The sequence below is a fragment of the Uloborus diversus genome, chromosome 8 (assembly GCF_026930045.1).
Source record: "Uloborus diversus isolate 005 chromosome 8, Udiv.v.3.1, whole genome shotgun sequence".
Taxonomy (NCBI): Eukaryota; Metazoa; Arthropoda; class Arachnida; order Araneae; family Uloboridae; genus Uloborus; species Uloborus diversus.
Genome location: NC_072738.1, coordinates 80,118,728 through 80,131,100, shown reverse-complemented (window position 1 = coordinate 80,131,100; position 12,373 = coordinate 80,118,728). Strand labels below are relative to the sequence as shown.

The 12,373-nt window shown below is 33.4% G+C and overlaps 1 protein-coding gene across 1 annotated transcript in view; it reads left to right on the top strand.

The window, feature by feature from the left end:
• Positions 1-201: 201 nt before the first annotated feature.
• LOC129228257 (uncharacterized) overlaps positions 202-12,373 on the top strand; it is a 40,351-nt gene continuing 28,179 nt past the window's right edge. The window contains exons 1-4 of the mRNA XM_054862926.1: positions 202-342; positions 8,335-8,498; positions 11,061-11,200; positions 11,650-11,718. Coding sequence (XP_054718901.1) covers positions 260-342; positions 8,335-8,498; positions 11,061-11,200; positions 11,650-11,718 — 456 coding nt within the window. The 5' untranslated portion in view covers positions 202-259. The remainder of the gene's footprint in view (positions 343-8,334; positions 8,499-11,060; positions 11,201-11,649; positions 11,719-12,373) is intronic.

The window sequence follows — 12,373 nt, the reverse complement described above, 5'->3', positions numbered from 1 at the left end:
TTAAACTCATATTCATCGAGTTTGTACTTGTAATTTAGAACCATGATGAGCTAATGGAGCATAACTGAAAACATAACTTATTTCACGCTTTATACGAACTTTTTAGCTTTTGCTAATTAAAGCAGATAGGTTTATCTTTTATTCAGTGAAAATTTAACTTTCGTAACTTTTAGCGGTGACCGCTGAGCTTTGTTTACATCGAGAAAAGTTGGGGACGGTGCTGTTGTATACTTATTATATAATGCAAAATTAATTAAAAATGCTTTTATTTACGAGAAAACTTTTGCCACTGCGAATAGTAAACTATAAAATATTCAGTAAAAGAAATAAGTATATTGTTCTGTATGTTTCATTCAAATTTTATCATTCAATTTTTTTTCTTTGGGATTCAAAAATCCCCTGAAAAATATTTCGTTCGATACAATACTGCATTGAAAACCTCTGTTAAAAAGTGGTTCAAATTGTTCACTTTCATTCTTAAAATCTCTTCTTTTCTCCAACCCCCTTTTCTGAGGGGGGAGGGAGCTTTCTCATTTTAAATATTAATAAATAATAATGCTACTGTGGCTCTGGTAATTTGGGTTCTGACGATTTGATTTCTATTATATTTATTTTTACGTAGGTTATACAGCTAAAAGCGTCAGTGAGATAATTTCAGAATATCAACTTTTTTGCAAAGTTTAAATATATTGCTGCAGTATAAATTGTAGAAATACATAAAGAAAATTATGGTAAACATATCATGATTAAACTGAACTTGCAAATTCTTGTTTGTTTTTCCATTTCTTTTTTCACAAAATGATTTGAAAAAAAAGTTTCTGAAATCTGAGATTTTCCTGGTCGAAGATATGCCCACATTTGGGGAGTCCATGGGCTGACAGGACTATTGCTTTTTTTTTTTTTTGAGGATCTTTGTGCTATAGGCAGTCAGGGACTGATTTACGGCAGGGCATTCGGGGCCCGGGCCTGGGGCACCAAAGGAAAGGGGGCACCAAATTTCTGTCATTTTTTTTTAGGGACCAGTGTTCAGGGCCTCTAACTAAAGGAAACAAAAAATTTTTCTAATTTGACAATTTTTTTTATTAAATAAAAGCATATTAGCCAATTGTTGTGGAATAGCGATCATTTTCGCTATTGAAGAGTCCTTTTAATTAAGCGTATTTTACGTACACTCATTTCTGATGGTAAATTATCTTTATTAGCTTTTTTTATCAATAGAAGTAAGTTTGACCTAAAACTTGATTATGAGGACATTTTACATGAATTTACTACAAGAAAACAAAGGGGAAAATATATAAAGAATCATTGATGCACAGAAAGCACATTATGATTTACCTTTACCATTTATATCATAGGTTTTCCATCTGCGACTAAAAAATTCTCTAACATGAAAACCATAAAATTATTTTAGATTTATATTAAATGATTTCTTTGCAAAACATCTAAATTATTAACTTTTTTTGTATGAAATAGATATTTTAAAGTTTTCTTTCGATCAAAATAATGTCCAACACTAACCTTCACATTTTTTTTGTGTTGGTGGGGAGGGGGGGCACCATAGCTGTCAGTGCCCGGGGCACCCAGGTGAGTAAATCGGTTCCTGTTGGCAGTGCGTTCTTGCTTTTTGGGAGGATGGATCGAGACATTTTTCCATTGCTGAAAACTAGATTTTCTGATGAATAGAAAAAAATGTAGCATTTCTCACTTTTGCACAACAAAAGGCATCTCATACAAAATTTGAAATGGCATTTTTCTGTAATACAGTGTACTCTCGATATCTCAAACTTTGATATCTGAAAAACCTTGATATGACAAAAAATTAATTTTCCCCTTGATTTTGCATATTTTTCCAATGTTATTTTTCATTCTTATGTCGAAGAGTTTTTAATCAAAACCTTGTTATGTTGAATATTTTTGATGTCAAATGTAATTGTTCTGGAAAAAAGAGTTCATTGTTTTGAAACAACTTAGGAATGTTTTCAAAAACTTCTCACACCCTTCATTATTTCTCTCAGGTGTTAGGAATGATTCGGAGAAGCTTCATTCTAGAAACAGGGGGTGTCAGAAAATGTAAATCCTTAGAAGCCCGAAAAACCTACCTAAAACTTTTTGTCCCCATTTGAATCTATTTCCGCCTTCGTAAAAAGGGGAGATGAACGGAAAACCGCTTTAGAGACACAAGGAATGGTGCAATCCTTTCTTTTGTTCTGGAGGCGCTCAAAACTCATTTGAAACCGTTCAGCAATTTGGTAATCCAAATCTTTGATAAGTTTAGTCGTGGTAAATCACTAAATTTTGCTACTTCACTAGAGCATGTTTTTACATTCTTTTTCTTCTATTTTTTTTTGCTCATATTAAATATTAAAATACAGTGAAACCCCTCTATTACGGACACTAACGGGACAAACTTTTTTGTCCGTAAGAGAGGGGTGTCCGCTTTACAGAGGTTTTTTTAATTTAATTAACTTTAGTTATTTGTTAATTTTTTTTGAAATCTTAAATGAAATATGTGTGAATTCTACTCTTTCATATGCATAGATTTTTTTTAATTTACTAGTTTTTACCAAGATATACATAATAAACAATTATTTTATCAGGTTAAATTCAAATATTACAGTTTTGCACACTTAAAGAGATTTAAATAACAGGTTCGCATAAAAATTACATACCTAATTTGTACTTTTAAGAAATTGTTCGATTGATGTCTGTTGATATGTTTTGATGGATGAAAGTCTTTCATTTTCGAAATGTATCTTAAGATCTTGTACCAAGTCTAGTCCTTTAGGATCGTTGTGTTTAATTGAAAATTCCCTGAGTCCATCTAATACGCTTAAAGCTTCGTTAACATTTTTAATTGTTTTAACGTCTTCTTTTACGGACAGTTCATCTTCATCGTCATCCTCAACTGTATGATCTTCGTTAATTTCGCGCACTATGTTTGCAATTTCTGTTTCGCTTTCTTCAGTGAAAACTTGGTCGTCGATGGGAGCATAGTCTTCAGCGGTCACATTTGTGAACCCTGCTTGTTGCATTAACGACTGCAAATCGGATCCATCATTGTCACAATCAACTTCGTTGTCAATTTCCTCTGTGGCAGATCCTTTTTTGAATCCAACGCGATTAAAGCAACTTACTATTGTTTCTTTTTTAACTTCCTTCCATGCGTGCTTAACCCAGCTGATTGCATCTAACACATCAATTGTTTTGGACAATTCGCTACTTGTTTTAGTTTCTTCCATTTTATTGATTAAATGCTTCATAACTAGTTGTCTGTATTGAATTTTAAATGCTTGAATTATCCCAGCATCCATAGGTTGGCATTTCGATGTTGTGTTTGCTGGCAAGAAGACTATTTCTATATTTTTCAAGTGAAAGTCTTTGGGATGGGAGGGCGCGTTGTCCATAAAAATAACAATATGCCTTTTTTCTCTCCCCAACTTCTTATCAAAAGTTACAAGCCAATCAGATATGACACTGGTTGTCATCCACGCTCTTCTATTTGAATACCAGTCTACAGGTAATTTTTTTATATCCAGTACTTTAAAACACCGAGGTCTGGCTGCTTTTCCGATGACAACTGGTTTTAATTTTGTACCATCCATGCTGGCACCCAACAAAACTGTTAAGCGTTCTTTGGAGATTCTGCCACCAGAGCAGTTTTCTTTCCGTAAAGTTAAGGTTTTATCTGGCAGAGCTCTATAAAACAAACCGGTCTCATCAATGTTATAAATGTCACATGGCTCGTAATTTTCAATCAAACTAGGCACTTTCTCAAACCATTTCTCGCAAACGTCAGCATCCACATCCATGGATTCACCACATATTTTTTTAAAAACGATATCATGTCTCGTTCGAAAACGATCTAACCATCCGTTGGAAGCTTTGAAATTTTCTATACCCATTTCAGTAGCTGCTTCTTTCGCCTTTTCTTGTAAAATAGGGCCAGAAATCGAAATATTTTTGCTTCTTGCGGACACAAACCATTTAAACACAATTTCATCCACTGCAAGGGCATTACTTTTAGGAAAATCTTTTTTCTTCTCTTGGTTTCCATTTATGAACCATTCTTTCTTAAACTTCTCTTTTCCTTTTAATATACAGCAAATTTGTGTGCGTCCCACACCAAACTTTTCAGCAATGTTCCGTATTCCAATTTTATTTTTTTTTTTCTGCGAAATCTATAACTTCAATTTTTTCTTTAAGAGAAAGAGTACGACGCTGACGATGAGTATTCAGAGCCATTTCAATGAGAACGATGAAACAACTGAATGCTTTTACCCTTAAGTTTACTTTATGATATTGCATTGGCTTTACTTTTACTCTCTATAAAATATTTTTGTTAGATGGCGCGTCAACTCGGCTCCACTTAGACACAACACGCCTGCTTGCTAGTCATCTGAAAAGGAACAAGGCAACGGGGGAGGGTGGGGGTATACAGACAGAAACTTGCAGAATAATCATTTTCTCTTTTCTTTTCTTTTATTTTTGACGATTTGATGATGTTTTTTGGAATGAAAAATGCATTTCGGTGTCAAGCTGAAAATTTTTTGCTACGCAGTAGATGCAAAGTAAAATTGCAAAGAAATATTTTTTTTATCTCCGTATAAGCTGGTCGACTTTGCATTAAATGAAGCCTTTCAATGGAGTAGCTATTTAATTCTCAAGTTTTAAATACTGTGCGCAAAAAAGGATATATCAATGTAAATGACTTCGAAAAGGGTGTCCGTGTCCGTATTTGAGGGTGTCCGTACGAGAGAGGTTCCTTATACATTAGGTTTAATGTCTCTTTGCCGGGGAATTAAAAACTGTCCGCATAAGAGGGGTGTCCGCATTAAAGGGGTGTCCGTTAGGAGGGGTTTCACTGTATTTGTTATTGTATTAAGACATTTTTTCAACCTTCATTACATGTTTCCACTTATTTTAAACTCTCGTGACTAATTTTTAGAATATTATTTTATTATAATTATGACCTTGTTATCTCGAAAACTCGATATCTCGAATTTTTTTCACCCTCCCTTCAACCTATATACTTTATATGTGTATTGATGTGCAATCTCTTTATTTTTATTTTTGTAGCATTTATAGTCATATTTTATGTTACTTTTTTTATTTCACTTGTGTCCAATCTACATACAGCCCGTGACTTAGCAGCTGTTGATAGAAATTTTCTTTTACTTTTCCCCATTTCTTTTTACCGCATGCAGTGTATAATTATTCTATATCTATTTAGCTGTAGCTGTGTATTGCCTATCCACAGGCTGATAAACCTTTAACGCTTAAAAGATATAAATTTAGCTGCTGAGCAAAAAGTTGCTTGATCAAAATTTTAAAGGTCATTGGTTGTGTTTACTATATTATTTTTCAATTAACATGAAAAAAGTCTTGATTTTGAGTTTTACATTTTATCGCATGTGTGTAATACCAAAAAGGTATTGTAACGAGAATTTTTCTTCAATTGGTAAGACCAATTTAATAAACTCAAGAAGGCTGCAGTCAATGTTTCTGTCTGACCTTTTGCTTCTGGGGGGGGGGGGGTAGCATATTTAAGGGGGCGGAAGCGTTCAAAGCGGTAAAGGGTATATTTAAGGAGTGGGACACGTACCCCACCGCCCTCTAAGAAATAAATTCAAAATTATCCACTGAATATTTTTTTTAACTTCAAACAAAAAAAAAAAAAAACGAACACACAGGCATTCCCATTGCTGCCCACCAAAGAAGACTGATCAGAGCTCACTATTCCCTTACCTCCATATAAATAAAATGATTGTTATCCAGGACACTTTTGATTTCCAACCAGATTGTAGTATGAGTGTATACTATGACCTACGAACTAAGAGTGACCTACGCGCATGAACCGGACCACACCAACAGGGCCACACCAATGCTTTGTCTGGGTTTACAGCTAGATAGGTACCAACCCTCTTATCCCTATTGCAACAGCAATAAACAGACAACAGACAGACAAGGGGGAAAAGAGAAAACATTCCTTCTTGTTTGTTAAGCGTTGAACATTAATTATTTCCATAATTTTTTCGTTAAAAATAAAAAAAGAAAATTTCTTATGGTAGTGTAAAACAAATTTTTCTCCCGGGGGGAGGGGGCAGTCGCATTCGTCGGGAGGGCAGTGCTCCCAGAGATGCCTGAAAGAAACACTGGCTGCGGGTTCCGCACTTCTGACACCTTAAAAGTAAAGAAAAGTGGAAATTGTTGAATATGAGGGAAAGGCAGTGCAATTTGTATTTAAAAAAAGAATTTGATGATGGAGTAACAAAGAAGGTCACTCAATCTCTTTCTTTGAAAACATAATTGACCTGGGCATGGGTAGCCTAGTGGATAAAGATTGGACTCGTAATCCGAATCTGGCTTGAGCAAATGCCTGTTCAGTACATGAGGAAAACATACACATTAAATCCTTGGGTCTGAAAATCTTGTGCTCAGTTGCAAGTAGTTATCATGAGTGCAGAGGTGCTGAAGGCTATCCCTGGCTTTCAGAGCTTTGCCTAAATTGTAGAGGTGGTGCTGTTATCTTTCAAGATCTGAGGTGACCTCAAAAGATGGTGTCCAAAAGTGAGCCCCGGGAGAGTAAACAAGATGATCCAGGAGCCCCCAGATTTGCAGAACTCTTATGCATGTTGAGGAGGTTTTTAAAAAAAATTTTTCATTTTAACTTTAGATTGAACAGAACGTCAAACTTCTTACTGTCTATTTTTTAAAACTCTGTATTTTTAAAAATTTCTAATAGTATAAATAATATAATTTTCATACAGCTACATGATTAAATGCCATTAATGCATTGTAGCATTCTAACCAATTTGAATGGACTGGAAATACTGTCAAACCACTCTGAAAAAAAAAAAAAAGAAAAGAGCAGTTTTTTTTTGCATTGCAGTGACTATAACGAGGAAGTAAAGTCAAAAAGTATCATTTACAAGTTTACATTGTGTAATTTGTCTTAGCAGCATTTCATTTTAGACATGTTTGAAAATACAGAATTTGACTGTATTTTGAAAGTACAATACACACTAAGCCCAAGTTAAATAAAATACAGTCTGACCTCCATATATCGAAATAGCAAATTGCCTGGAAAAAATTCGATATACAGAAATTTCAATACATAGGAACAATTTTGATTTATCATAAAAAATCTCCTAAAACTTTATAATTAAAGCTAATTTTTGTGTGCCAATTTCTAATTTATACAAATATCGGATAGAAGGGAAGTTAATAATTAAAAAATTAAATGTAAACATTTACTGAGCTCTGTATAGTTTCTAAAAAATCAACTGTAATGCCGTTTCATGTTTTTGAGTGAAAATTTTCTGTAAGTTTCAGTACTTTTACAGGCTTTTGAAATTCTAAATTTACCAGAAACGACATTTTTTTGCGCCTTCATACATCTTCATTCTTCGGCAATTCAACTTGATCTGCCACTTTAGGGGATTTTCGTTTTGACAATGTAATTGAGAGGAAAGTAAAAAATCAATCTACTTAACTTGAATGATTTTCACTGAAGCTAAAAGACTAAGAATGATAATCAACAGAACAATAGGAATAACTTGAAACTGTTTTTACTGTATTACTGGTTACAATTAAGATTTGAAATAAACTTAGGGGGGAACCGAAGAACTCCAGAATGGAACAACACCCTATCTACACACCCCTCAACCCCAGATTCCTCGTGAGTTTCGTAGCAACCTTTGATGAACATAATTTTCTTCCCCAATCTTCATTTTTGATGAGACAAACAGTCTAAAGTGGAAAAAAAATCTACAAATGTCTCGAAAGAATTTCAATATAAAGAGATTTTTTTGATATATAGAAACAATTTTTCTATATAATGGACATGGAAATTTGCTGGGATTTCGATGTATAGAAAATTTTGATTTGTGGAAGTTCGATAAATGGAGGTTCAACTGAACATATTTAGAGTGACTTTCATTTTATTCATGTTTGTGTTAAAGGGATTTGACTGCTTTAAAAGTACAGCACACTAAGCACAAGTTAAATAAGGTACTTAATTAGTGGGTGTTTTTAGCACTTACAGAATTTCTAACAATCTTTTGGCATAATTTTGAGGAGTGAAGGGAGTTTTTTTTTTCTGTGAAAACTTCAGAGAATTCTCTGTTTGTCAATACTTATGACAAGTAGAGTTTGTTTCATTGAATGTACAATTTTATCACATTTGATGCAATGTCGAATGCTTAACATCGGTCCTGGCACTAAAAGTTTGTAAAGATGAAGCACTGAATGAGCTTCTTGTTTTTGTTTTAGAAAACAATATTTTAAGTTTTCTCACATTAATATTATTCTATTTTTATTTTCGGGAAAATGTAGCTTACCTGAAATTCCACCAGATACAGCAGAAAATAATCCATTGTTACGTACATCTGCACTTCCTGCCTTCAGCCAGTTAAATAGTGAAAAATGTGTCAATGCAGTTGGGAAATTGATGATTCAGTATGAAGCTGGAATTCATCATTTAGATCAGAAACTTGATGGTAAGAGTTAACGTTTAATTTTTTATTAGCTATTTGTTTAATTCTGTTAAAAATTAATTTCATTAAATTGTCATTGCTCAGGATTTCTCTATAAACTTTTAAATTTGTACCATATTCATTTGGAGGACTTTGTGACCACAAACATATTTAACCTGCCACAGTCTTCATAAGCGAACACGAAAACCTCAACTGCCAGCAAAATTCTCTAATAGAGAATGACCTCACGAGCTTGCTGACTTTTTTTTTTCATGATTGTGTTTTTTGACTATGATACTCGACGAATGGTTAAGCAGGATAAATAGCTAATCGAGACTGCTTCTTTGCCTGTAGGGTTGTTTATTTCACTTATGCTGAATTTCCAGTTAAAGTGATTCAGACAATGTAATCTAAAGAACCCTACTGGCAGAAAAGAGACAATCTTATGATTGAACTGCTTGTACTAATTAGTGCCTTTGCATTAGCCTTTTGTATTAAAGTAGTTAGCATATTGTAATCCCAACTTAAAGAAGGAATCTTTGTTGTAGATTAATTTTGAGTTCTGTGCACCCTCGTTTATCTGGACTAACAGGGACGAAAGGCAATACAGATAAACAGAAATCCGGATAATATGAGTAATAATTAAAAATACAAATACAAATACAAAAGAGACGACCTGCAACAGGTTCTGTTCCCAGCTAGACTGGTCATAGTTAATTTACAATCCCCAGTGAAGATCAATGGCTATCTTAAAACTATCTACTCCCTTTCTCATTACCACCTCTTCTGGTAAGCTGTTCCAAGGTTCCACTACCCTGCTAAAATAATAATTTTTCCTAATATCCATGTTAGCTTGAGATTTAAATAGCTTAAAACAATGACCCCTTGTCCTATTTTCAGTGCTAAACTTTAGCCCCATAACATCTTTCATTTTAATTAATTTAAGCAATTGAATCATGTCCCCTCGGTCTCTTCTTTGCTCAAGACTACATTTTTAGCATTCTAAGCCTGGAATCATAGTCTGAATGAGAAAGTCCATTTATTAGCCTTGTAGCCCACCTTTGAACCCTTTCCAATACATTAATATCTTTCTTAAGATGAGGAGACCAAAACTGAACAGCATACTCCAAATGAGGTCTTACCAAACTTCTATATAAGGACAGAAGAACTTTTTTAGATTTTTGTTTGAAATAGATCTATTGATAAACCCAAGCATCTTATTGGCTTTGTTACTAGCTATGCTGCACTGTTGGCTAAACTTTAAATCCTGACTTATTAAGACGCCTAGATCAGTAATTTTTTCTGCCTGACTAATTACTGAACCTTGTAAATAATAACTTGTACACTTATTTCCAAGCCTTAAATGTAGCACTTGACATTTCCCAACATTAACAGCCATATGCGATTTATCAGCCGACTCCGTAATATGATCAAGTTCCTCTTGCAGCTGATTTGCTTATTTTTTATTTTCTACACTCCCCATAACTTTGACATCATCAGCAAAACAATTCATGTTCCCAGAAATATTTTTATGAATATCATTCATAAAAACAATGAACAAAACAGGCCCTAACACTGATCCTTGAGGAACCCCGCTTAAAACCTCACTCCAATCAGAATAATTTCCCCGTACAACTACCGTTTGTTTCCTTCCGGTCAGCCAGTTTTTTGCTCAAATGAAAGTTTTCCCTCCTATGCCTATATCAGCTAATTTGCTAAGTAGAGCAACATGCAGTACCTTATCGAAAGCTTTTTGAAAATCAATGTAAACAACATCTACAGGCTTCTAATTGTCTAAAGCCATGGTAACCATGGTAACAAATCATTCCTAAATAAGCAGAATTTTTTTTTTTTATTAAAAAGAAAAAGGATGTTTCGTAACAAAATTACATAGGATTATTACTCACAAACAGTTAATCATTTATAGTTCAGCTGCAGTGATGTCGGACCGAAGCTCCAAATATTCCATGTTGTTTATTAGATAACTGTAATTTATTGCATGTACCTATTGCAAGAGTTGTATATTTAATCAAGATAAAGAGCAAATCTTTGGCAAATTTATAATTATGTTCTCTATCATAATTTATAATTATTTTTTAAGTGAAAGTAATTTTTTTTAACTTAACACAAAAGTTTACATTGTTCCTTTTTGCATTCATTTTACCACACAATCTGTCCGAAGGAGAGAGAAAAATCAGCAATCAACCAATTCAGGAAAAAGCCTTACCGTATTCTCCAGCCCCAGGGTCTCTTCAAACGTCAAACCAAGTCTAACAATCATTGACAAATCTCTCTTCGCACTATATGAATTTCATAACACTTTTAGTGCTTTTTTCTGCTTGATTCTGTTTTTGTATACATGCAGGAATGGGGGAGGTGTAAAAACTCCAGTTTCAAACAGGGAAAAGAGTAGATAAAACAAATTAAATTTTTAAGAAAAGAACAATTGCAAAGAGATCCAATGTTTGTTTGTGTGATTTTGAGACTCTTTGTTTCCAGCGAAATATTTTCAATTAATTTATATACACTATGTATATTTATCTTTTTGTGAGTGATTTCACGATTTATAATATTGATATTTTTCAGACTCAGAAGTTCAAATTAATGTGCAGAATGTGATACTACCATTAGACAGACTTACAGCTCCTTTTGATTTTGCTTGGGGAGCTTTCAAATTGCTTTATACAGTTCGTCGAAACCAAAGCATTGCTGATGCTTATGTGAAGGTACTTTTATAGTCATTAATAGTAAATCTCATACATTGTTGTTGACAGTACAGTATAAAGCTCTAATTTAAATGCTATATCTTTACAGAATTGGTAAAACTATTCAATATTATATTATTTAATTATATAATTCTAGCCAAAGTATTGAAGCACAAAATATTTTCTGTATCTCTGTATTTTGAAGAAAAAAAAAGTAACATCTTAAGAAATTCTAAAATTCTGTCTGTGGCAGGCCTGCCTCCAGGAAACCTGTAGAATCTACAGCCTTGAAATTTGGTACAAAATTACTTGAAACTTTAAAGATTTTCACCTCAGAGTGTTTTTTAAAATTTGGGAATTAGTTTTTTAATTTTTTAAAAGTTTAAATTTTACATAGTTGTAATTGTTTAAATTCTGCATGTTTTTCTTCCTTTTTTAGTTTTTTTCAACTTAGTTTCTTCTGTTTTCAGCTTCATCCAAGAATAATAAAAGCAAAGCGAGAGAAGTATCTAAGCCCTGCTATATACAAAGCATTTAAGGTTTGATTCAGAATTTTTATTTAAATCATTTTATAATTTGAGCTCTTAACTGAAGATGTGATTTTATTGTTAATTTTCAGAAGTCAAGTTTGGGAGAGCAATTATTCAACTTTTTAAATTTATTATCTATCCCATACATTATAGATGGTTTGCTAAGTGCTCTGAAATGTGTGGAGCATGTAGGGGTGTTCATCCCCCCTAGAGTTATTCCTCCCCACAAATGCACAAGGACCACTCCAGAGCAAGAGACCCCCTAAAAAGGAAAAATGCCCCAAAAATCAACCGCTCTAAAAACTCAATACCCCTCTTCCTCTCTCTCCTCGTTTGGGATCCCTAGAGCATGAAAGTAATCTGCATCGTTCCCCATTAGATGGACTATTCCTCAAATCTGCTTCCAGTGTGAAATAAGTTATTTCTATTATGAGTTGAATTGATTATTGTTTCTCTTCATCAGTTATGCAAAAAAAAAAAAAAAAAAAAGATAAATTTTAATTTGTTTTCGTTTGTTTTTGTTAATTTATTTTTTTATTAAGTTTTCCGTTGGTAAGAGGGAGGCAAAATAATTTATGTTACACGTTTTCTGTGTAAATGTTGAATTCATACACTGGTTTCATAAGTTGTAATGAGATTGAAAATTTTAAGATTTTTACTATTC